We start from the raw sequence: 26,560 nt of genomic DNA on the forward strand, positions 1-26,560 counted from the left end.
CCCCTCCCCCCCTCTGGAAGTCTGATAGGATCTTTTGGCCTTTGATTTAGCAACTCAGTGCTCTTCGATTCTGGGGAATTTGGGGAAACGATTTCTTTAATTATTATTTCTCTCCTTCTCTTTCTCCCCCACCTCCTTCCTTTTCCTTTAAATCCTTCTTTCTGGAACTACTATTACTTGAGTGGGTAGACTGAGTCTGTGATTTTCTCATACCTGGTTCTCATTTTCTTTCTCCCTTCACCTTTTCCTGCCTTTGGGGAGACTCGTTTGATTTATCTTCCCGTCCTGCTAAGGAGACTGTTCTTTGTAGAGCATTCCATTCTTGTCTCATGGGTCCAGTGTCTTATTTTATCTCTCTTGTGTTAATTATAGAATTTTTTCCCCTTAAGAGTTCCTTTATGTGAATGATCTGCATCCTATCTAGAGTCCTTTCTCTTTGTTTGTGTTAATTGACTGCTTTGGTCTGTGTCTTTAATGTTAGAGACTTCCTCGGATGTCTGGGAATTCCTGGTTGCATGCTTATTTTTTCAAGTAGAGGACTCCCAGTCCCCCTGATCCCTCAAATCTACAAGGGATTTGAGGTAGCAGAAGTATACGTATTTGTTTAATCCACCATTTTTGCTCAACCATTCAGTCTCTTGTGTCTGTTTTATTTTGTAATGTTAGAAAGTGGGAAAAAAACTGGCCCATGCCCCGAAAGATAAATGAATAACTACAGCAATTACTCTTGAGCTCAAAGAAAAACTACATCTTTTCCTCCTCAGCCCTTTAAAGAAGTGGAACTATTCCCCCTCCTCCCCCCAAAAAAATTCTCTATTGCAAAAAATAGCACGAGATTAGTACGTGAGTTTGTGACATGTGTAAACCACTCTAAAATTGTGAATAGGTTTAGAAACGTTTTCTCCCTCCTCTCTACTCCCACAGTCCTGAATCACCAGCCCGGCTTTCTCGCTCATCACTTCCTGCTTGGTGAGTTGCATGCATGTCTTATCTCCACAATGACGCTCCAAGCCAGGGGACAGCAGGGGGCATGTCCACTCCACCTCACCTCTGCTCAGCCCCCACCAGAGGAGAGATCACTGGAGTCTGACAGTGAATGGATGGATGACCGGCTCAAGAGCTGTTTCTCCTCTCCCCAGCACACCCAGTTAGCACTAAGGGGATTTTATATGGTGAAGAAAAAAGAAGCCCCTAAGAACCTAAAGGAAATTTACAAAAAAAAAAAAAAAAAAAAAAAAGCAGCAAATCATAGGTCCATTTTAAAGAGAGAGATATTATCTGTTGCTTTATATTTAATCCCACTTGGATATCTAATCTCTTTGCCTCAGACTCCACTCCTGTGTGACTAGGATGATCATCATCCCAAAGGCACCCAGACAGGGAACACTAATTTAAGCTGCAAGATTTACAAAGAAAGGGCTGTGGAGATCCACGCACGCGGCCAGTCAATGCACAGGAGACAGGCCAGGAATCCACCCTGCTCTCCTGACTGCGTCAGGTTCTCTAGGAGTCCCCCCATCTGACCTCTTTAGTGTCTGACACCGCTAGAAGAATCGTTCTCAGATACCCAATGGCCCGGGCCCCTTCTTCATCAATAACCTTGTGACATTTCTTTTGTCCCTGAATCAAATCCCTCTGCAGTCTACACTTCAGGACATCTCCATGGATGCTTTGCCATTCCCCGATGGGGGTCCTCTCCCACGGCACTTGTTAATCCAGACCCCTGCCTTTCCGTTAATCCAGACCCCTGCCTTTTCCTGGGGATTGTTTCTCAGACTGACATCTGCCCCTCCCAACCGCAGCACCCAGAGCCGACGCACCATGAGCCCCTCCTCTGGGCCAAGCTCCGTGCTACTATTGCTCATGGGTTATTTTACTTCATCTCCCCATCAGCAAATCAGGAAAGTGAGTCACAGGGCCATGAAGGCGCTGCCCCACAGCCACTGAGCTCCAACTGCAATGCCGGCGAACCACGGCCAAGACGGTGGACGCTCCTCCCTACTAACCCACCTGGGCCTCCACATCCTCAGACCTGACCCCAGGCTTGTTCTTCCAGAAAATATTCTTCTGATGAACAGAGGCCCTGGCTGTGGTTCTTATAGGCTGCTGGCTTGTAGCATGGGCTGCCGCCAAGTCTTCTCCCTCCTGTGTCCTGGCTCCCCACCCCACGCCACCACCACCCGAGTCTTACTGCCTTACAGATTCTAAAGCCTGATTTCCCAGCGCAGCCTGAAAGCCAGGCCTGCCACCCCTCCTCCCAGCACCCCTCCTCCCAGCATGCGGGATTAGGGGGCTGCATGGCCCAAGAGCCTGGCAGGGTAGGCCATCAGGGCGGGGCAGGCAGCTGACTGTGAGAACTGGGATGGGGCTGACCCACAGGGGCAGGCTCAATCCTGGGGGTCAGGGTTGGACACCCCGAGACTGTGCTTCTCGAGCATAGCTAGAGGAGCAGGCGTGGGCCAGCCTGGGGAAATGAGACCCACTGAAAGCATTCAGTCAGGGTCCTAAGGCAGCAGGAGCAAATCTGGGGAGCAAATGAGGCCAGGAGAAGGAGGCGGTAAGGCCATCTGCCCAGCGGTGCTTTGGGGAAGGGACGGCTGGTCCTCAGCTCTCCTCAGTAGCAGGCACCTCTCTCCTTGTGCAGACAGAGACGAAGAGGCTAATGCCACCCCCTCGTTGCTGTTTGAGGACTCAAGTTGGGGCTGCAGCTCATTGGTGATGCAGGGCCGGGCCCAGGTGGTGGGGGGCTGCCGTCTCCCTCCTGAGCTTTGCTCACCTCTTCCATTTGGCTACTCTGCCTCCTCGTTCCAGCTCCTCAAACGTCCTGCTGGCCACCTGCAGGCTCTCCTTCCCGGCAAGCCATGTCGTCTTGCCATTCCTCTGCCAAGGAACCGAGAATCGCTTCCAAGGCCTCTAAGACCAAATGCAAACTCTGGTCCCAGAATTCCAGGCCTTCCAATACCCGAGCACCAGTCTCTGAAGCCCTCTACTGCCTGTTCCTGGATCCCAGGTGTTTTCCTCTCACTAAAACTTCTTCCTCGGTCCCCAGGACACATGCCCTTGCCACCCTTGCCTCTCTGATGCTGAGTGGCAGAGTGAAAGGACATGGGCTCTGTCTCAGTGACTTCCTGTGTGCCCTTGGACAAGGCTCTCAGCATCTCTGTGCTTCAAGTTGCTTACCTATAAAATAAAGGATGTGAGGATCAGAGGGGTTGTGTTCAAAGTGTCAAGCAAACAGTAGGTGCTCAATAGATGGCATCCATTGTGTTGTGCTCTTGATGTTCCCCAGTGGAGGCCATCCTCCACCTCCTTTCTGACTTTAGCGCTCCTGCCTCCATCCAGGCCCATTTCCACATAAACTTGAACCTACAGCGGTCAGGAGAGGAGCCCTTGGTAACCACAGGGCCAGACCCTGTGGGGCTCAGCAAACGCTGAGGACAATAGCTACTGCTGCCACCATCAGACTTGTCCCGAGTACTTCATGGGCGTGAATTCCTGTTGGACTCTGGGTAACTGCATTCTGTAGATGAAGGTTCCTAAATAGCTTTCTGCTCTGTCCAGCAGGTGGGCCTGGTCTCCCTGGAGATGATGGCAACACCTTAATTTTTGAAGGAGGACATGTACAAACCGTGGCGGGCACCTTCTCTGATTCACCCTCGTGTGCTTGGGTCAAGTTCATTAACTTCTCCCCTTTGTCCCCAAGGTGCCTCCTGCACCCACTTACTGTGCCCTTCTGTAAACGCCAACACCCTCTCCCGGGCTGAGCGCCCCCGGGGTGGAGGAGAACCGGGGGGGGGGGGCGTGGGTGTCCAGGCGGAGGAAACGGTGGCCCCGAGACCCTGACTAGCTCAGCCAGGCAGCCTGTGCCTCTGTGGGCCCACGGCCCCCTCCCAGAGGCAGCTGGAGGAGAGCCCTGGTCCCACGGCCTCCCTCCAGACACACGGAGATGCCAGCCCTGGAACCCGTCAGCTTTCTTAGGGGACATCACTAGCGGCGATTTTTCCGTGGTTTCTTTTTTGACAGTTTGCCTTTCCAAGAGCTCATGATTTCAGAGTAGTCACATCCACAGACATTTCACTGTCGGCCTGGAGGGGAGAATCGAGATTTCATTTCTGCCTGATTTCATCCAAGGCTAGCCTACCAACGCTAAAGAGATGGGACACACTATGACAGAACACTTTGCCTCTGGGACCTGGCTTGTGCAGATGGGGTGGGAGGGGACTAGAGGAGGGGGTAGCTGCAGGCAGAACCTGGGGGGTCACAGCAGCAGCTCCGTGTCACCCTCACGGCTATGTCCTCCTTAGCAAAATACCTCATTTCCTCCCCGTCTAGGCTCCCGCGGTCTCTGCTCGGGCCGTGGCGGTCCCCCCACTAACCCCTGTCTTCCCTTCGGCAGGTACCATGACCAGCAGGACGTGACTAGTAACTTTCTGGGTGCCATGTGGCTCATCTCCATCACATTCCTTTCCATTGGCTACGGGGACATGGTGCCCCACACTTACTGTGGGAAAGGTGTCTGCCTCCTCACCGGCATCATGGTGAGTACCGCCTCTGCCCGTGACCCCACCCTCACAATGGGCCACAGAGCTGACCCCTTTACTAGAACGCAGAGGGGCCTTCCCACCTGGGGTGCGTGGGGGGCCGCCGCCAGCTGACAGGCCTACGTGCGTGGCCCCTGTGCAGAGAAAGGCCGAGGTGCCCTCTGGACGGTGTCTCTGCTGTCCCCTTACTTTGCTAAGGTAGGAACGAGGTCCTGGTTTCTGACCTCAGAATGGGCTGGGGGAAGCTGGTCACTGTTTGGACCCTCTCACTCGCCTCCACTAAGCCTCAGAGCTCCAGCGAGCTGTCCTCCTTCCTGTCCCCCAAGTGCCATAGGCTTTGGCACCATTTTGAATCAGTTTGAGCTGGAATTCACAGAAGCAGGGATTGGGAAGAATGCATTGAACCAGCCTGAAGGGACCTGTGTCCTAGACTGTGTTGGCCACCAGCCTGGGCCCTGGTGTGGCCATGGGGCCCTGGGCCAGCTCTTGACCTACAGAGGTACTAGACTCTGAGTGCCAAGTCCTTTCTAGCCCTGGCACCTGGCTGGATGCACCCCCTCCCCAGGTGCCCAAGGCATGTTTCTCGTGGCCAGTTGCCCTTGCCAGCTTCACCCCAACCCATGCCCTGGGAGACACGTGGGTCAGGCCCATCTCAGGGCCACTGTAGCATGCTGTGTGGGGGGAGTGAGAAGAGGGGTCTGAATTTGCTGGACCAGGGGCTCACCCGTTGAACCCAGCACTCCCAGGGCAAGGTGGAGATGGAGGGCCTGCCCTGTCCTTCTTGCTGAGGCCCAAACAAAACGACTTATGAGAAAGTGCTTGGTGAATAATGAGCAGCCACTCACTTGGTCCGTGTTGGTGTCATCCTCGGTGTCCCCTCCCTCGAGAGCTCTGCATGTGCCATGGGTGCGAGACAGGCGGCCACAGCCTTTGACCTCCACCCGAGAGGTCAGTGGTGAGGCCCTCTTTTCAGGAGAGAAAACCAGGGCTGGAAAAGGAAGGTGCCCCTCTAAGCCAGGGAGGCCCTGGGGGGGCGGCGGGGACAGGAGGATGGACTGGACATTCAGGACTCAAGGCAGGTGCTCCAGCTCTCTGCCGGCAGCTTGCTCTGTGCCCCTCCTGCGGCCGGGAGCGTCCTCCCTTAGAGACCCTCCGGTCTCATTCCTACCCCTGCTGCTCCCAAGGGACAGGACAGTGGCTCTTCTGTGAGCTCGGTGACTCCTTTCTGCAGTAGGAAGGGAGAACCCAGCTCTTCCTGCAGGGTCCCAGTTGACTCCTCACCTGTACCAGGGCCTGTCCCTGTTCAGCCTGGTGGCCTTGTGGGGCTGGGCCTGATGGACGGGCAGCCAGGCTCAGGTCACTGGGGGCAGAGGAGGCCCTGGCCACGGGCACAGCTTTCTCCTCTTTCCTGACTCTAATCCAGGGCAGGCCCACATTAGCAGGCGGCCCTGAAGAAACCATCAATGACAGCGGCTTAGCCCCCGGGGCTGGGGTAAATCCTGGGTAAGTGGAAGGCTTCAGAACAAACACCTCCACGTCTGGCGCAGCGCCAACGGTCACCAGGAAACCAGGAAAGCTTCTTCCTACCAGAAAGGAATGAAATGCCACCTGAAGGCCAAAGCTCTCCTTCTGAGCGCTGCTCCTGGGGCGTGGGCTTTGTGCCTCAGACCTGCTCTCTGGAAGGGCCGCTCAGGGCCAGGCTGCTAATAGGTGGATGGGCCCTGCGGGGAGCCTCTATGATTCTTAAATACCAGCCATTCTCGCTCTCAGCATGGAACTGACCCAGGCCGTGTCCCTGGCTCCTGTCTTCTGTTCTGACAAAGAGCAGAGGACGACTCGGGACCCTTTGGCCTAAGTCTGCCTCTCCTTGGCAAGTGGTCTACAGTGGACTGCTCTGTCTTCCAGAACCTTCTATCACTGCCTGGGCCCATTGCATTCCTTGGAAGGAAATGTCTGTTCCTTGGGGATTGAGGTGGGGTCAAAGTGGAAAGAACTAACAGGTGGAGGAACCCCCACCTACCTCCCAAATTAAAAACACGGGCCTTTCATCCTCTCTTTCTTGACAAAGCCCGCTGCATGGATGTGCACTGAATGCAGACCGAGGGAGGCTTTTCCTGCTCATCCTCAGGATTTTTCTGTTTTGTTTTGGTTTTGTAGGGGCCTTCAACCCAGGGGTGCCCTGCCCCTGAGCTCTACCTCCAGCCCTTTTATTTTTTATTTTGAGTCAGGGTTTCATTAAGATGCTAAGGTTGGCCTCAAACTCGTGATCTGCCTGCCTCGACCTCCCCAGGAGCCGCTCTGTGAGCATGTGTCACTGTGCCCAGCTCCTTGTCAAATGTTTTTACCCAGATTAAAATCAGCGGCTCGCTGGTGGCTTTTTCCCATCCAATGTGACTTTCCCGCTGAGTCACTCCTCGGAGGGGTTTGCCTTGCTGAGGACCCCTTTCCCCAACAGGATGTGTGTCTCCGGATTATTATCGCCAGGGCCTTGACTAGAGGTAGGGCTTCCTGTTTGGTTGCCATGGAGACCACAGAGGCCAAGGCACGGCCTGCTGGGGAAGGAAACTGAAGGATTTGTGTGTGCAGGCTGGAAATGGTCTTAATCATTGTTTTCTCTTGGCAAACCCAGTAACGGTGTAATTATCAGCCATTAGGCAGGGTATGTAATTGTCTGGACAACTTGACATTGCTGGCACAGGCCTGATGTGTTCGAGACTGTTCCCCACAAAGGCGGCTACGTTGAAGTCCAGCGTCTTTCTGTACAGAATCTCCAGGATGAGTGACAAGGCCGGAGAGGGCAGTCGGTCAATGTTCAGTGCCAGGAGAGGAAAGGACAACCACCTTCGGTCTTTCGGTTCTGCAGGCATCTTGGGAGACCGTAGGACCCCCAAATCTGCTTGGTGGTTACTTTGTTTCAGTAGAACCACTTCCTAGAGCTGGACGCCCTCCGTGGACCCTTCCTGAGTTAAGAACAAATAGACGCACGCTCCCAGTGTGCCCTGGGGGATGCTGAGCTTCCCCCGAGGGCTTCAGGAGAGATGTCTCTGAGCTCCACAGGAGAGCGTGATGAAGTGGAAGGTAGCACCCACTGAGTCATTTGGGGGGGAGAACCAAAAGGGCCCAGGGAGACATCTGCTTAATGTCAGCTTTAGATGCGCCTCTGCCGAAACACCTTGGTTTCAAGCCGGTTGATGTTATTTTAGTTGTTACGTGGAATCTGTTGCAGCAACAGAATCCAACTGTAAATCCTCCCGGCTTCCCTCCTCCGTTTGTCACTTTCATTTATGTTTTATTTTATTTTATGCTTCTTTTCGTTGAGAACGCTGCATACTTCTCCCTTGGGATGCTTGTTTTTCCAGCTTTTAAGATTTTCCAGCTGGGAATGTCTCCTGGAAACAAGAAGCAGGAGGACTCGTAGGGAGGAGTCAGGCTCCAGATTTGGGTCCGAATCCATCAATGACTTCGGCACGTTATCCCTGCCAGACACCCTCTGTCCCCTCTCTCTCTGTGTCCCCCGCTCACCCATGTACCGTGGAAAGTTCTATCTGGGTGGTGGGCCCTCCCCACCCTCGCCGTGGGAATAGGAGTCGGGCCCAACAGACTCAGGGAACCCAGTTGAGGCCACCTGTGATCCAAGACTTGGCACATCTGAAGGCAGACGACTGGGTCATGGATTTGTCCCCCAATCTGACCCCATGGAAGTCGGGCCAGCAACTTCTCACCTCCTGCCCCACCCCGTCCTCTCCGCACATGCCCACTCTTCATTCTGTGCACAGTAGGGCAGCAGGAGCTCTCACGTGCTACAACCAACCAGGCCCTTGGCTGTTCACCTCGTAAAGCCAAGCTGCCTCGCAGCCACGTCTCACTCCCAGGTGGCTGGCAGGGCCCTGTCAGGTGGATAAGCTCATGGAAGTCTAAAGGCCCATAATCCTAAAAGGAACCAAGGTGGTAGGTGACCTTAGACTGGGGGAGGAGTGGGTCCTGGGGCACTGTCTTTATTTCCTCTAAAAAGTCCAAACGGGCCCTTCAGTTCTGCTTCAAGTCTTGGCTCCTCGCTCCGTCCTTTCTCACGCCCACCAGCCCGTCTATTTTTCTTATTTCCTCCTCCTGCCTCCCTCCATCTTCCAACCTTTGCTGTTCAGAAGGTGGCAGGACTTATTTCCAGTCTTAGTCTCCGTCTCTCCTTGCACCCTCCTCCCTTCCCTCGGCTCCTTCCCTTCCTTTCTCCTCTCTTCTCATCCCTCTCTCGGTCTTCTGTCCCTCCACCTTCGCCCAGAGAGGACCACTAACCTGGATCCCGTGACTCTGCCCATCACTCACTTCCTGAAGATGGCTGGTCGCCGACTCCATCTTACAAGGTTGCCTCTTTGTGGAAGCGAACACGTTCGCCGTCATGATCGGTGACCTCCTTCATTACATCCAAACACTGGTTCATCTAAAAGAAAAATAAAATCACAAGCCTTCATTGCTATCGATTCTAGTTGAGATTAGGGGTCAAGAAGGCAGTCTCCTCCAGAGAAATGTCCTCAAGAAAGTCTTGGCATCTTTTAGGTTGAAATAAATCGGCCTCTATGCAGAAATTCGCCTTTCTAGTTTGGGACAGATAATTCTTTAGGTAAGACACTTTGGCTTCTTAGGAGCCCCTTGTATTCAACCACATAGTCTGTAGACCATGGCGAGGACCACAGAGTGCTCCCCAGAGACCCTGGGAATTTGAGATGGTGGATGGTGGATGCTTGTTTGATGACATTCCCGAGGTGGCATGGTAAGTACGGATACTCTTCTTTGGGTCTTGTACCCCCAGCTTTCAGGGATGATTGAAGTGAAATTTAGTGTGGACGCAGGGAGATGAAGGAGAACAGAGCCTGGGGAGAACCCTCTCCAACGGATGTTCCATTTTTAACACTATGATATATCCCTCTTTTGGGGCTTTTGGCCCCAAGTGCTTTTGGAACTCCACATAAAGGCAAGACATGATACGGGGTCTGGTTGAGGGGAGAGGGAACACACATCCTCCCTGTAGGACATCTTCTTTTAAGCTATTTTTTTGCTTTTGGAGGCCTGGCTAAATTGATGACAGCTACAGACCAGGCTGCCCAACTGTCCCTAGCCTCTGAAAATTGGGCACAGTCTCCTGCAAGTCACAGATGCCAAGAAAACTCAGCCGTCCCTGAACAAAGGAGGAAAACGAGGTCAGGAAAGGAAAGTTCACACAGACTTAGTTCTTTTCACTTTGCTGTGCTCAAAAGTGGGCTACCAAGGGCACCAAGAAACACTCGATTGTCTTATTAGAAACCCTTGCAGGAGAGCAGAAGTCCCCAACTCCAGCCACGCTGACCCCCACAGGAGCCAGCCTCTGTCAGCCATATGGAAGGAGGGAAAGGGAGAGCCGGGAGAGAGCAGGAGCTGATCTGCCCATGGGCAGCCCTCCCAGCTCTGTGCAGTGCCTTTGAACAACCTTTGTGTTAGCCAGACCTTGTGGTGCACACCAGCAATCCCAGTGATTCAGGAGGCTGAGGCAAGAAGATCCCAAGTTCAAGGCTAGCCTGGGCAATTTAGTGAGACCCTGTCTCAAAAAAGAATGTCAACTACAACAACAACAAAAAACCCCCAAACCAGGTAGTTCCGTGATAGAGCACCCCTGGGTTCAACCCCCAGTACCCCCACCACCACCAAAAAAATTCTTGTTCATGTCTCATACATTTCATTAGATTAGACCCTGATGAACCAAAATGTCACTGATGGATTTCTTTAATCCAGGGACCTCAATCTGCTAAACTGGGCTCGGTGTTTTACTGTTGAAACTGGGATTACTATTTGGCATCTAGGGGATCACATTCTGGCTTTGATAAACTCATCATCTCTTTACATAAGTGATCAGGGCAATGCCAATGTGCAGGAGAAGGCGGTATCTCTGAGGACAGTGCTGTCTTGCCAAGGACAGGGCCGACGTCCGCTGCCAGCCAGAGGATGGGAGTGACGATCTTCTCCCCCACCCCCAGTGCCTGCAGGCCAACGCAGAAGCACAGGGAAGAGCATTTAAAATCCCATCCGGAGCCTGCTGGAATGTGCCATTTCTTTTTCCTGTTCATTTTTTCCCGGTCAAGTGATCACCCAGAGGATCGGGAGTGAGGAAGCAAGCCCTGCCATTCTGTGGCTCAGCAGAACCCCGCTCCTCGGCCCGTGCTCCTCCATGCTCTCTTCCAGTCTGAGCAGACGAGGACCGTTGTCCCGGAAACTCCTAAGGGTCTCCTGCAGGGTCACTCACACCCTGGTTGTAGGCAGACGTGTTGTCATTTTTAAAACCTCTGCATGATGGTGGATTCATGGGCCTCCTGGTAAAAGCAAGAAAGAACCCGTGCCTTGTGCTGAGTCACTGCCTCCAGGTAGAGAGACTCAGCTGCAGAGCAGACGTGATCATTCAGTGCCCACCCGCGTTCCCTCCAGGAGACAATCTGGGGAAGATGTATGGCCTCTTCATTTGATCATCTTCAGGAAAACTCTCAGCCATGGTGCTGTGCCATATGGTCTTCTCTCCTTCTGGCCCACTGGGCATGCAGGAGGGCAAGAGCGTCCGTGTGTGCCGAACCCTCTGTCTCCTGCTGCACTGCAAAACTAGCAAGAGACCTCTTGGTTACCCATTGGTTTCATTCCCCCAAAGCCTCAGCCCCATACAGCATTAAGGACTGGCTAGTTCTCTGAAAACTCCTTCTCCCAAGAGCTAACAAACAAGGGGCACTGCAGACTCCTTCTTGGTGGGGACATGAAGGCTCCGCAGGTTTGGGCGGTATGGGTGGCCCGGTCTTGTTCAGCCAGAGAGCTCGAGTGGGCAGGGTCTTGCACCTTGCCTTTGAATGACCCCTGGTCCTCTTGATGTCCGCCCACAGGGTGCCGGCTGCACTGCTCTCGTGGTGGCCGTGGTGGCTCGAAAGCTGGAACTCACCAAAGCGGAGAAACACGTTCACAACTTCATGATGGACACTCAGCTCACCAAACGGGTAAGATGTCACTCCTCCATGTCTTCATGGGGATCTCGATAACCAAAGTGGAAGCCAGTTCCCAAGAAGATGGTCACGTGGTATGGATGAGGGTCACACTTTGGAGTGTCAAGGGAGTCCCAGGCGCAGACAGACAACTTCCACACAGGGGACACACTGTCTGAACGCACCGGGCTCCTGTCTTCCGTTAAATCACTGTGCATGGCTCAGGCAACCAAATAATCTTCCTGATAATTAGATCAATAGCATACAATGATGTCCCCGCCCCTGGCCTAATGGTGCCAAATAAATCACTCAGCATGATGTTTCTGTTTATGCTCAAATATTTTCATGATTCTCATTAGGAAGGGAAGTAGAGAATCTTGAAACTATATTGAAAATATATCTAAATTGAATCCTTTTTTTTGTTGTTGTTTTTTAAAGAATCACTTAGAATGATCTTTCCAGTAGAGCCCATATTCCTGAATATCGTTCATCAAAACGTCATGATCCAATTTTCCCCTTTTGGGTTTTCCAGATAATGTTTCTCACTTGTACCCTATAAAGTGGTTAAGGAGGATGAAAAACGGAAAATATGCAGAAATGGGGAGCTCATTTAGCTGCTAAAAATCTGACACCCCACTGAATTGTGAGAGAAGGGAAGGCTCGTTTAGAAGAGCCAGAAATGAGCCTTGCAGGGTAACAGCAGGCCGAATGAGCTAGCAGGAGCTGTTTATTTAATGACAGCTTTTATGGAAGATTCTTTAGAACTGCAGCCTGAACCAAGGTCAGGAAGATGATTTCTTGCAAGATTCTCCCCTTCCTGAGACCAGAGAGAACCAAAATCCTGCGCTGGGGTCTCCGCTGCCCTAGTAACTCTGTCTCAGTTAGGACTCCCGTAGGGCAAGGGACCCATGAGCAATCCCATACATCAACTGGAGGTTTTGAAAGCTAGAGAAAATATTCAGTGATTAATGTTGCAAAGCAGTAAAAAATGTGTTAGAAATAGAGACAAAGGCAGGAAGGGAGAATAAAAAGAGAGCGAGAGAATGACTGAGCAGCAGTGGGCTCTTCCAGAAGGCAGGGGGGTGTGCAGTTGCCAAGGTCTCTCCAGTTTCTCGGCAGAATTATTTATGGCGTTCGATTGTTTGGTCTTTGATTACATTTATTGGATCCTTTGAAAAGCCACCGCAGATGTTAAAAGGAACAGGGACAAGCAAATATCCCTAAACTGTTGACATACAAATGGTCGTCACGAGGTACATCACAGCCCTGAGCGACCAGATGTACAAAAGAAAACCTCTTTTGATGCATTAAGATGGCAGCCATTGATGCTGTCACCATTGTAAGACATGCTGGGTTTCACATGGAGTCCCTCTCCCTCAGCCCCGCTGGGATGCACTGTCAGAGGCGTGCTTGGGACTGAGGAAATTTCTAACGTTATTGGAACAACTAAAGGCGAAGACACTTGCTTCTATTAGCCTGATGCTTCACTGTATTGAAACCACATACAGGAGGGAGGGCAGAGAGCTTTTTTGCCTCCAAAACCTTCTCAGGAGTTATTTACCAAGGAGCATCCACAGTCTCTCTGTATATTCTAGTTTGCTTTTTGAAACCGAGAATATACTTTGTATTTCATGTTATTACTTTGTCCTCTCCATTTTTTACCCAGTAAATCAGACACTAGAGGAAAATAAAGCCGAGGAAAACCAGCTCTCTCATATGCCAGGAAAATAAACAATTTTTTTTTCCTGCAGTATAATTGTGGAAGGAGATGAAGTTGTGCTTGCTAATTTCAATCTTTCAGAAATAATTCTCTAACACCCTCTTCAAGTCCACTTGCTTCTTGAAAAGTAGGACTGAAAATCAAATCCTCAAATATGTATTGCTCATCCATGAGTGCAAGGTACCTTCTTAATCGAATAACATTTCACTTTTCCGAGAACACTTGAATCTGTTGAAATGTCCCTTTAGTGGCTAATATCTTTTCCCAGAGAAATAAACAACACAAAAGGGAGGATTCCTACAGAGAATTTCAAAGCTGGCAGGACTGGGACTTCCAAAGGTTCTCTCACATAACCTTCATTGAAATGGAGGTCTGAGGTCCCTGGCCTACTCGGGTTTGAGCTCACTTCACGCTGCCGACTAGACCAGCCCAGCCTGCTTCCCCTGGGGATCCCGGCCTACCCTCGGTCCTCTCCAAATGGCCTTTGCATTCGGCTGGAGTGGTCCGGGGGTCAAAGAGTTGCTAGGTCCAGCCCCTGTGTAAGACCTCAGCGAGTGCTTGGGGAAAGATCCGAGGTGGAAGGAGCCGAGAGTGACATATGGCCAACCTCTTAGGAGTGGACAATTAGTAGATTTAACAGATAAAAGCACAATCCCTTAAAAGTGCATGTGACCTTAATTCTCCAAACATCTAAGCAAAAAGAAGAAGGGATTACCGATGAGTCATAACAGTGCTCTAATTTCTCTTCTGTTAATTCATCCCCATGTCTGCCATTAGAGTGGCGCCGTTTTCACTGGTTGGCTGATGGGGATGCGAGGAGGTCTTGGGGCACAGGGGAAGGACTCGTTTCTGGTTTTCCTGCACCCCTGGCCTTTCTCTTCCTTCCCTTGCATCACTCATCAAGCCTGGTGGCCACATCATTTCTGTATTGAATGCGATCAGCTCCTCCCACACTGACTGAGCAGCGTCACCGCCAGCTGTTCTATAATCACAACTAACGCTGACCTCTGGGTACCAGGTGATATATAAGTAAATGACACACAGAGAGACTGTGGAGGTCCTGGAGCCCCATCTGTTCTCCCCCTCTGGCTCCTCCATGTCGCCATCTTTGTTTTGTGTAATTAACATACATCACAGAGGTCGCTTCCTGGTGTGCTCTCTTGGTGTCTCAGGGTACACCAAGATGGGTAAGAGGGAGTCCTTGCCCTTGTACTTAACTTCTGGCGACTGACTGCCCTCAGGGAACATGGCAGGGTGGGCTGCCATGGACACTCTTGGCTCTACAGGTGTCATGGAAGGGAGATTCCTACACAGGAATCTGCTGCTACTCTCCACTCAGACCAATGGGTGGACCTACCCCACGGTGTGCAGGACTCGTTCAGGATCCCCTGTCCTTATCCTTGCTGAAGGGTTCCTTGCCCCAGAGACCTAATCCACGTACACCTCCACAAAATCAGTGAGTAAAACCAAACTTAGGACTTCCCTAAACCTAGTTCTCCCACCGACTTCCCTGCTCAGCTAACGACATAGCGATCCCTCCAGGGTCCAGACCTGAAGACCTGGAGCGAGCTCTGACTTCTCTGGGCCCCGAGCCCCGTCAGAGGACTGAACAGTTTCCAAATCTGATTCGACCTTGCCATAGCTGCTCCTGCACAGTGGGCTCTGGGGCTCTGCCCCATCCCTAAATCCACCATCTTTCCAGTCTTGTACTATCACGAGAGCTCACTACCTTCTCCCCGTTGAGCCCCCTTCACCACAGCTCTCCTGCACTTTGCTTCCCTGTGGATCTCAGGCTGTGCTGGAGCTCTGAACACACCACTACCCGCTCAAACACATTTCACAGCCCCCTAGTATCTGCCTAATGGTGATAAAGAAAATTTTAATTGCAGTGCCTGTCAAATGTTTATCATAGTCTTGCTAGAAAAAAATTTTCAGCAGGCTACTTAAAAGATTTGCTCTTAGTAGGGGTATTTTTTAGGACTAAACAGTGCTCCTCGTTGTTATACCAGATGTGGGAAGTCTGGCTATAGCACCCTCGATGGACAACCCACAGCTGGTTGGCCTATGCCTAGATTCTCAGAATAAGTCTTTATGGCTTTAAAATTCATTCATCAATTAAACAGTTATCAGGGAGGCTAATTCTTCTCAAAAGAGGATTGCAAATTTCATCTCCCACAAAGGTTCTGTCCCAGACAGATGGGGCACGGTATATCTTTGACAGCAGTTGCAAAAACACTGTGCGGTGGAGTTGGAAGGATCCTTGGGGATGATCGGGTCCAACCCAGATGAGAACACTCAGTTCCAGACAGGGAGAGGAGAGAGGGGACACCTAAGCCATGTGCAGCAAGCTGGGGCCTATCTCTGATCCAGTTTATTCTCCAGAGGCAACAGCTCTCCAGCCAGAACCCGACAGGTTTTCCAGGACAGTCAGATGGTGGTTAGGGTCCCCGGCCTGGTGGAGAGAAAAGCCAGTTTAACTCCAGCTAGCTGCGCACCACAGCAGTATTAACAGGTGATGAAATCACCCACCGTTCATTACCAGGTTGCCATGGGGAGAGCTTCAAACTCCAACTTTGAACCACAGAAGTATATCTCCTCCCTGCCTCTCCCCCTCCCTCCAGGTTCCTGTCAGTCACGGAGGTGGAGCCCTCTCCCTCCTGGGAAGGCAAGAGTGTGGAATGGAAGGTGGGGAGGAAGGAGAGGAGGTGTGAGCAGGGTATGAAAAGAGGGCAGCCTCAGGAAGCAGCAGGAAATCTGTGGGGGTGACGATGAGGGAACAGTGGGCTCAGCAGATGGGAAGGAGGGAGAGGCCCCCCTTTCCTGTCCTGTGTGTAATGGACACCCCCAGTCACGGGTGTGGAGACGGGGCCGCCTGCAGGCGTTCTCAGAGCCATGGTGACCGTTGCTCAGTTAGCTTGGGTCCAACCTGTGGAACTCCTCAAGACTGTAGAATGCTCTTCCCTGGGAAGTTCCTGGCCCCGCGATGGACACACTAGTGGTTTCTTCCTGTGGGTCCACCAGTGGGGCTCTTGGAATGACTCTCCCAGGGCTCTCTCTGGCTGCTAAGGACATGGGGTGCTCAAGAAGGGGGCTCCTTTGACCCCCCTGGTCCCTCTGCTCCATGTGTTCTTCCTGCAACCCACAGCCCCTCTGGGATCCAAGTGGCAGGTCACCTTGGCAGAGAGGTGGCCCAAGAAATCCCTTGACTTGGAACAGTGTGGCCAAGAGCTCAGGAAACAGACGTGCATTCTGTTGTATTTCTTTTGTTAGGGGTCGGGGAGACCAGAGGGAAAGAAGTTGACATTTATTGGAGGGAGAGTATAATAAAGCAGCCATGGACTGAGGAGCATTGGAGCCAGGCTGGGTGCTAAGTGTTGTAATTACGTTCCCATTTCATCAAAACAAACCCATTTCTCAGACCAATAGGACTTGCAACACTCCAGCTGCTGGCCCACTGAAGCCTTTATTATCTGATACTATGTTACAAATTGTATACTGTCTACTCCCTGACATAGACACATAGCAGTATTCTCACTACCTAGAACAGTGCCTGGCCCTCCGTGGCTGCTTATTCAGTGTTCCTTGAGGGAATGAATTCGGAAAGTGAGTTCCAGAGAGTTCAGCAATGGATCCAAGGTAGAGCCAATCAGCCCAGCTACTTGTGGAGATTTTGGGGGGGTCAATGAAACAGTGCAGATAGCAGAGCCTGGCAAATAGAAATGCTCAGTGAATGTTAGCTGTCACTGTCGATTTGCAAGACCTTAGTTGGACAATTTTCTCACCCGGGCCCACTAGTCTGAGAGTTCTTCCTACAGTACGTAGCTCATGAAGCCATCCCCCATCAGAATGAAAGCATCGATTTTGTGGGGTAGAGAATTTATGGGCTCAAAGAATACAGCCTATGTGTTTGGGGGTTGGAAGCCACATAGATGACTTCACAAGCACGGAGGGCCCTCACCTTGAACCCATCCCAACCCGTCCAATCGTGGCCAGCCTGAAACAATCCCAGCCAGTTTGCTGCTTCATCTCGAGCCCTGTGCCTCCCGCCAGGCTCCCTGCATCCTGGGAGCGTCTTTGGGGTCTGGAGTCCCTGTCCACTATGAGAGCCCCCAGGGTACCCACGCTGCCATCAGGGAAGGGTATATGGAGCCCCTCAGAGGCTCAGCATGTCCCAGGAGGGGCACACGCCCTTATCTGCTCTCCACCCAGATGATGCTCTGAGCAATCAGTCAGATGACTTGGAGAGAGGGAGACCTGGTCACAGCAGCATCTGCTGCCTACCTGGGAAAGCATAGTGCAGTTAAAAGCCTATTTCTTTTTCTCTTACAAATATTGATCTCCTTAGATTTGTGCCAGGCTGTTTGCTGGCAATTAATTTCAGTCAGCACAAAGGCTTGCATTTAACATCACTTTCCTGAATAGGCAGGGGCCTCCCGTTCAAACCCATAAAGATGATGTGGTTGCTTCTCAGCTGCAATGTCTTGCATTTGGGCTGAAGTTAAATGCAGGACCCAGATTCTATCTTCAGCTGTGTTGCTAAGTGAGGGCCACAATGATTAAATTAAACAAAAAACAAACTAGTGTCCTTTCCAATTCCTTGATCCTGGGAAACAGGAAATCATTTCTTTTGTGTAATGATGCAACCCAGTCAGGTCTTCCTTCAGAACACAGGAAAACCTTATGCGTCTCTTGGACCCGGCTCTTGTTTCGACTTGGCCATGAGCTAGTTGTGTGATTCTGGCTTCACATCCCATCTCTGAAACAGTTTCCTCCTGTGTGGGGTGGGGCGGTTGAGTTGGATGATAACTAATACCAGTTTGGCACTTTAGAGATTCCACGTTGACTCCATTTGTCATGTCATACGTGGTTTTAGACCTTTTCTTTTTTTTTTTTTTTTTTGGTACTGGGGATTGAACCCAGGGGAGCTTTACTACTGAGCTACACCCCTAGTCCCCATACTTCTTTAAAAATTGTGGGATAGGCTCTAAGTAGCTTAGGGCTTTTCTAAGTTGTTGAAAGTGGCCTCCCATTTGTGATCCTCCTGCCTCAGCCTCCCGAGCCGTTGGGATTAAGGCGTGCACCACAGTGCCTGATGGCATCAGTGTCTTTATCTATAAAGTGGGGATGATATTAGTCCCTGCCAGACAGGGTGGTGGTGAGGAAGCAGTGAGTTTATGCACAGGAAGTACTCAGACATTAATGTTGTCCTCGGCACCAGCAGTATAGCCTTGTTTGGGCCTCTGAGCAGCCCTTAAGGTAAGGACGTCTTCTTCTCATCTTATGGATAATTAGGCATTTGCTTCTAAATTGCTCAATAACTGGTGGAACCTGCAGATTTTCCCATTTCAAATGTCCCACACTGACACAGCAGACCGATGTCAGAGGCCTGTCAACTCTGACATTCCGCGGTTCTGTCAGCGTTCCAAAGGGGCAACTTGAGACTCTGGAGTCTGCTTCCTTGTAAAGCTATGGCAAGTGTTTGTTTTTTTAAGAATTTTTTTGTTTGTTCGTTTTAGCTCTACATGACAGTAGAGGGTATCTTGACATATCATACATACCTGGAGTTCAACTTCCCATTCTTGGGGTTGTAATGATGAGGAGCTGTATGTGGTGTGGTCATGTGTTCATATATGAACACAGGAAAGTGATGTCTGATTCATTCTATGTCTTTCTCATTCCCATTCCCCTCCTATCCCCCTGTCTATTCCGGTGAACCTCCCCACCTCCTTCCTATTGTGAGTCAGCATCTTCATATCAGAGAGAACATTCAGCCTTTGGGTTTTGGGAATTGGCTTATTTCACTAGCATGGTCATCTCCAGTGCCATCCATTTACCGGCAGATGCCATAATTTCGTTCTTCTTTATGGCTGAGTAATATTCCTGTGGCAGGGTTTTGTCGTTTGAGCCTTTCCTTAGAGGCCAAGAACCCATGGAACCTAAGAAATCACATATCAAATCGTACCATGCCCCCTGTCCCCACAAAAGAACAGCAGTAATGTGGGCTCTGCTGGGGGAAAGACCCCTCTCCAGTGCCACCTCTTCTTCCAGAAGTCCACTGTCCACTCCAGCCTGAACAGGGCCCCAGAGACCACCCTCTTCCTGCCTCCCCTCATTCCCTGGACGCCCACTGTCCGTGGCCTCTGCTCACCATCACCTGTTCTCTTTCAGGCAAGAAAGCACCCAGAGGTGGGCAATTAAATCATTTAAAACCATTTCCACATGGATTTTCACTGAATGAAAAAAAGCAATATTTATGTCACTCAGACATTTCTGAGAAGACTTAGCTGTTCTTTTAAAAACACCACTTCAGCGCCAATGAAAAATAGAACCCAGCCTCAGTAATAAATTTTGAAGCATGCACACACAAAAGTTATCAGGCTGCAACACCATGTCTTGGAGGCCTCCCCACACGTCTCGGCGTTTAACAACGTCCCATCTGTTGGTGTCAGGCTGAAGAAGCGGGACTGTGTTCTCCGATTTTATTAAGATCCTGGCTGGCTGGTCACCTGGTTTCTCGAGACTGGCCTACTTGCTTCAGGGCCCCGGGCCCGTGGACCCGTGCCCGTTTGCATGGCTGACAGCAATGGAGACGGTTAATCAAAAATCTGTTTAGCTGGTGCTTAATAAGGGTTGTTTCCTCTTGCTCTTGTTACTAATTGCTGAAGATGTCTGTGTTTGGATTAAAACTTTGTCCCTTGCCATCTGGATGCCATTGATATGTCTCAGTTCAGTCGTGAGCCGGGTGATATCAGTGGTTTCCATGTCAACGGATGACAGCGTCATATGTGGAAACGTGTGACTGCAGAGCCCTGCGGAGGAGCCAGCCAGGGGGGAGGCAGCTCCCGCTTCACACCTAAAGATCTTCACTGACTTTAGCTATTGCTTTGAAATTATTTCCATTTTCTGCCGATGACATTTACATGTAAAATCGCCGTGTAAGTGGTTTGGGCCACTTAGGAGAGGAAACAGTGGAATTATTGATACCTCCAGCTCCAGTGGGTGGGTTGGGGGGGACATTTCCTCAAAGAGGCCTTTCTAAATCTCCAACCGATAGGAAATCTGTTTATTCTCTGAATCCAAGAAATGTGCCCCACACACTCTATGGAAATCTCAGGTCGGATGTGGCACTGTGCCCGCCAGGTGAGCAATGGCACATACTTGTCCATTCGGAGGTCCCTGGGCCTCAAGGTCTCGCCACGGCGGGGCTGTCTAAATATAGCAGCAGCAGCAGCGGTTGAGAGGCAGTACTGAAATAATTAAGAAGGAAAAAAGAAACGCCTCTCAACTCCAAGCGACAGCCTACTGTGTCCAGTTCAGGGTTAATAAGAGACGAATTTTAATCATTTTATTTTCTCAGAGTTCCATGATCTTGATGAAGAAAATAGATGGCTGCGGAATTGTTTTCTTAGGAGGCCGACGATGGCGACCGACGTGAAAACACATTACATGAACCTGGGAAAAGGAACCTGATAGCAGCCCGTTTTGTTTCTTTTGCTTCAGATCAAGAATGCTGCAGCCAACGTCCTTCGGGAAACGTGGCTGATCTATAAACACACCAAGCTGCTCAAGAAGATTGACCACGCCAAAGTCAGGAAGCACCAGAGGAAATTCCTCCAAGCGATCCACCAGTGAGTCCAGGGCAGCTCCACCCTCAGATGCTCCGACAGGAGGGGGGGGGGGACCTGCAGCTCCGCTGGCATCCTCTCCTACCTCGGAGGCACACGAGACACCCCGTCTGTTCCATTCCACAAGCACCAGGGTAGGGACTGGCTCCAACCAGGCGTCTGTTCATTTACTGCTGCTGCCCGGCAGTGGGCAGGCTGCGGGGAGGGTGAAGGAGCAAGAGTCTCTCTCTCTCTCTCTCTCTCTCTCTCTCTCTCTCTCACACACACACACACACACACACACACACACACATACACACTGCATTGTTGAGAAGAGGGCATTCAGAGTGAAAAATACAGCATCAGCAAGGGCTTACAAGCACAGGAATGATCTGAAAATGGCCAGGAAACTCAGGTCACGGAGACAGGAGTTTTCCGTGCTGGGGACCTGACAACCCTTTGATTCTATCGGCAGTTCCCCATGCTCAAGGTCCCCATGCTCAGATGAAATGACTCAGATGAGATGACAGAGCCGTGGAATCCACCAGCGAGGCTAAACCTTGACATGAACTTGAAACGTTTTTCTGTCCGACTCTCCCCCACAGACTGAGGAGCGTCAAGATGGAGCAGAGGAAGCTGAGTGACCAGGCAAACACCCTGGTGGACCTGTCCAAGGTGAGTGGCGGAGTCCAGAGACATCCTGGAGCTCCAAGTTGCTGGCATTTAGACTTCTCAGGTGCGTCTGGGAAGACCTGGCGATGTCCAAAGTCCACAGCGCAGGACAGAAAAGCAACAGATACTCCTCCTTGGTTACAAAATAAGCAAGATTTAAGTTTTGGACGTTTGCAGCCCACCTGTAGGGGGTTTTGTTTGTTTGTTTTTGGTCCAGTGGTTAAACCCAGGGGCACTTACCCACCAAGCCATATCCCCAGCCCTTTTTATACATTATTCTGAGATAGGGTCTTGCTAAGTTGCTGAGGCTGGCTTTGAACTTTGTGATCTCCTGCCTCAGCCCCCTGAGCCACTGAGATTACAGGCCCCACGCCACGGCACCCAGTCATCTTCTTGACTTTTAAAGCTTGGTGTCTGTTTCTTAAAAGGCTCAGGTTTGTCTAATTAGCTGACCTATTAAGTCTTTTCTGTGGGTTGTTTTAGTAGCTGCCATTGAGGGGCTCCTAAGAAAGAGTTCAGGTCACCCAGGGGCAAAACATGTTAACGAGAACCAAATAGGTGTAATGGCCTGGGTCACACCTAAGACCTTTCCAGCGTTCTGTTATTATCGGGGACTCATTTCCCTGCATCTTCCAATCTTTACAGTCCAGTTTTTCTTGCCCCAAATTGGCGGTACATTTCTCTATTTCCCAAGATGCAATCAACAGTGAATATGAAGATTCCCCCCAAAAAAGAGAGCCCTCTTTTGAGAGCTCAAGGCCTTAAGGCTTGATATCACATTGCCATTCCATGTTTCAGACACTGAACTGCTGTAAATACTGTGAAGAAGCTCCCTCTTGCATTTCACCAAAGTAGAGAAAGCAAGGCTCCGCGTGGGCAGAGCTGGGAGCATGCACCATTGTAGACGGGTCCCTCTAACCCCCCTCCCACTGCCTTCTGATAGGAATTGTACACCAAGGGTACCGCCCAGGGCCAGGCTGGCAGAACATTCCAGCAGATGCCAATTATCATAATGGAACACATTCCCTGGGAGAGCAAGAGAGACTCCCTTGGGCAGATTAACCACCTTTTTTAAAGGGGGTGCAATCAGAAATGACTGGTTGTTGGGCCACGGGCAGGCACCTTGTTCAATAGAGGGATCAGGCCAAAGAAAGGACCTTCTGAGCCTGCGAGGGCTTCAATCAGAGAGTAAGTGACTTGGCGCAGCTGGGGAGAAGTCGACAGGGCTGCGGACCTCTGGGGGGGGGGTTCAGGTGGAGTGGGGGATTCCTGAGAGGCTGGGTATGGGGAGGAAGAGAACAGAACAGTGATGTGCAGGAGAGAACAGCACCCCCAGGGGGATGTGTTGGTTAATACTCTTGGGTTCTAGGGTTGGGATTGTAGGTCAGTGGTAGAGTGCTTGCCTCGCATGCGTGAGGCCCTGGGTTTGATCCTCAGAACCACATAGAAATAAACAAATAAAAATAAAGATATTGTGTCCATCTACAACTAAAAAAACTTTTTTAAAGTACCTTGAGTTCAAATATTAGAAACCAAACCCATTAAAACTAAGTTGAAAACTGGAAGAATTTACTCTAAGGATATAAGAACCTCAAAGCAGGCATGTGATCAGAGAGGAACTGACTAGAACCATACCTGGAAAGCTCTTGGGGGGCATCTCCTTATGCCATCTTTGTGTGTGTGTGTGTGTGTGTGTGTGTGTGTGTGCTGGGGATTGAACCCAGGGCCTTGTGCGTGCTAGGTAAGCACTCTACCAACTGAACTACACCTCAGCCCAATACCATCTCTTGACTCTATCTATTCAAGGGTCTCTTTCAATTCTGTCTCTCTCTCCCATTCCACCTCCTACCTCCATGGCAGACTACGGCAAGCCACCAATTCAGACAGTCTGTGTTATAGTTTTAGCCACAGGTAAAGATCAAGTAGCCTCCTATTTGTCTTAAGTCTGAATTCTCAGAAGAGATGCTGATTGGCCAGTTTGAGTCATGTGCTCACCTTGCACCCATCAACCTTGGTCAGGAGGAGGATGGAGTCAGGCCAGCCTACTCTGTGAGCCTCAGGAATAGTCCAGTGAGATTCCCCAGGACGTTCCTTCTGGGAGCAGCAATGTCACCCAACTCGCCTCTTACCTGGAAGGACACACTGTGACTGATCTCCTCCAGGAATATTAGGTAAACCAGCTTCGAAGCCTGCCTTTCTGCAGTGCCACCTACAGCCACCCTACAGAGGGATGGGGCCCACGAGCAGACTGTGGGAAGCACAAACCCCAGTGAGTTAGAAAGATGCTCTTGTGAATTCATAACCTGGAGAGCAAGTTACCTGGAAAAGAGAGCCCTCAGGAAAGAGTTAGGGGGAGAATCTGCAGTGTGTGTGTGTGTGTATGTGTGTGTGGGGGGGAAGAATGCCCAGAAGGCCTGGGGAGGAGGTGGATCGACATCCATCCAGTCTTTGTCTTTTCCTCCCAGGAGATGCCCAAGGTCCTGGCAGCAGCTTAGCATATTTCACATTGGTCGGTGTTTGCCCTGGCATCCTGTCACCAAGCAACGGAACAGGGGAGGGCAATCTGATGCTGTGCCGGCTCCCCTTTCTTTCTTTGTGCTTCACCCCCATCCCCCGACTCACCACCTTCACAGCCCTGCCCTTCAGGCCTCCCGAGATTAAAGATGTGCTGCGCGGCCTCCAAATCTTATTTCCTATATTGAATAGCTACCTTATACAGAGACAGAGCCTGGGAGGGCCTGGACTCTTTACCCGATTGCTTTAATTTCTTCCATTGAAATGTAAAAATAATTCCTACCATCTGAAGCTCAGGTGATCAAATAAGATAATACCTGTAAAAATGCTGTGTAAACTCTAAAGGTTTTGCAAATGGTAGTGCCGATTCTGAATGTAGATGAGGAAACCAGGATCTAAGAAACAAAGCAGCTGTCCCAAGGTCAGGTGGGGTGCCAGGGCTGGGGCTGAAACCCAGGGGTTTGGACTGTGAGTCCAGAGCTCATCAGGGCGCCCCAGCGGTCACAGGCATCAGTAGTTTGTATATTCTGGGAAGAAAATGCACACTGAGAAGGTTCTGTGAATGTTAATTAATGGGGGAAGTACTTCCACTTCTAAAGTTGCCCTTTCCTCTGAGGGCGTCAGGGACACAGTGTCCTGCTCAGGCAGGGGCATCGCTAACTGAGAGAAAAGCTGTCTTCATGCCACCAAGGGCAGCTCCTCCCTGTGCAGCCTGGCAAACTCCAACTGGCAAGGGTTCACTGCATTTCCAATCCCCTCTCCCCACTGGCTCATCATATTATGCCACCTTCTTTAACTCCTCTGTTTTTCTCTCCCCTTATTTCCTACTCCTTGGGCCCCTGGGGGCACCAGTCGTTTCTACCTCCTTCTGGAGTAACCAGACACAAAAGGTGAAATAGGATCCGGGCATCACTGGCAGGTCACCAGAATCCCAAAGAGCCTGAACCCCTGGGGGAGGGGAGATTGTGGGAGAGGTGACACTGCCAGCCTGGCCATCTGCCATTGCTGCCACAGGAACCTTATTCCTGAACACCTGGAAGTGTGAAGACTCTTGGGAATCTTGCTCCCAAGTCGGATGTCCAGAGCCAGGACAGCATTTGTTATTTGCAGGATGAAATATGGCTGTCACGTAGACTAAATTAACATGGGGCCATGGGATAGCTGGGGAAGGAACGCTGGTAACTGGTGGGGTCCTTGGAACACTGGGAGACAGTCTTGGGTGCAGAAGGGATACTGGGGAGCAGTACCCAGGTGGAAAGACCCTTCAGGGACGTCCCCAAACAGGAACACTGACTGGGTCTTTGTGTCCCCTCCTGGGCTGGCTGGGGAAGGGCCAGCCCTCAGATGGTGGCTCCTTTTATAAGGAAACCAAGGTTGAGAGAGGTTAAGTGGCCAGAGGTTGCCGTGTTCCTGAGCTGCATTCTTGCACTTGAACCCTGGCCTGCTAATCGTAAAACTATGACAACAGCCGTTTCCACTTCTGCGTCTTCTCTTTAGTCATTAAATGCCAGCAGCCACAGAAGCTGAGAGCGTGGGTCTCTGTAAGAATATGGGGACAGTTTAGAGGTGCACTCCGTTTAAGGGGGAAGAAAAGTGCTATTTCTTTTCCTTTGTATGTATTTTCTATTAAAAATTTATAATTAGCTGCTGGGCACAGAGGCGCACATCTGTAATCCCAGGAAATCTGGAAGCTGAGGCAGAAAAATCTCAAGTTTGCTGCCCAGCCTGGACAAGTTGGTGAGACCCTGTCTCAAAATAGGAAATGAAAAGAGCTGGGGATGTAGCTCAGTGGTAGAGCACCTCTGGGTTCAATCCCCAGCTCCCCAGTACAGGGACACACACACACACACACACACACACACACACACAATTAATGCTCATTACTGTTGCAATAGGGAACAAATGTGCCCACCCCAGCCTTCCCATCGGCTGGAAGGAACCGGTTTCTCCTTCCTTGGCCACGTCAGAGACGGCTGGGGTGCAGGCCACTCCTGCCGCAAGGTGCGGGCGTCCCCCTTGTCCCAGGGCCCTTCCTCCGTGCCCATCTCCCCGCTCTGGATCTCTCTCCGCACAGATGCAGAATGTCATGTACGACTTGATCACGGAGCTCAACGACCGCAGCGAGGACCTGGAGAAGCAGATCGGCAGCCTGGAGAGTAAGCTGGAGCACCTCACGGCCAGCTTCAACTCCCTGCCCCTGCTCATCGCAGACACCCTGCGCCAGCAGCAGCAGCAGCTCCTGACCGCCATCCTGGAGGCCCGGGGCGTCAGCGTGGCCGTGGGCACCACGCACGCCCCGCTCTCCGACAGCCCGATCGGGGTCAGCTCCACCTCCTTCCCGACCCCGTACACAAGTTCAAGCAGTTGCTAAATAAAACTCCCCTCTCCGGAAGCGTTACCCATAGGTCTTAAGATGCAGATCCACTCTGTCCTGGTCGCTTTGCCATCGCGGAACTCGGAGACCAGGGAGCGGAAAGAAGAGACGGAGCTCACTAGCTGACTCGGCCCACTCGTGCTTGGTTCGAA

At 51.1% G+C, this 26,560-nt stretch overlaps 1 protein-coding gene across 2 annotated transcripts in view; it reads left to right on the forward strand.

The window, feature by feature from the left end:
- The window catches only part of Kcnn3 (potassium calcium-activated channel subfamily N member 3), a 150,927-nt gene extending 124,495 nt beyond the window's left edge, over window positions 1-26,432 (forward strand). For both annotated transcript variants that reach the window (XM_048814767.1, XM_015502815.2), the window contains exons 4-8: window positions 4,397-4,538; window positions 11,429-11,539; window positions 20,745-20,872; window positions 21,454-21,523; window positions 26,109-26,432. In XM_048814767.1, the coding sequence (XP_048670724.1) occupies window positions 4,397-4,538; window positions 11,429-11,539; window positions 20,745-20,872; window positions 21,454-21,523; window positions 26,109-26,405 (748 nt within the window). In that variant the 3' untranslated portion in view covers window positions 26,406-26,432. The remainder of the gene's footprint in view (window positions 1-4,396; window positions 4,539-11,428; window positions 11,540-20,744; window positions 20,873-21,453; window positions 21,524-26,108) is intronic.
- The last annotated feature ends 128 nt before the right edge of the window (window positions 26,433-26,560 follow it).

The sequence above is a fragment of the Marmota marmota genome, unplaced genomic scaffold (genome assembly GCF_001458135.2).
Source record: "Marmota marmota marmota unplaced genomic scaffold, marMar, whole genome shotgun sequence".
Lineage (NCBI taxonomy): Eukaryota > Metazoa > Chordata > Mammalia > Rodentia > Sciuridae > Marmota > Marmota marmota.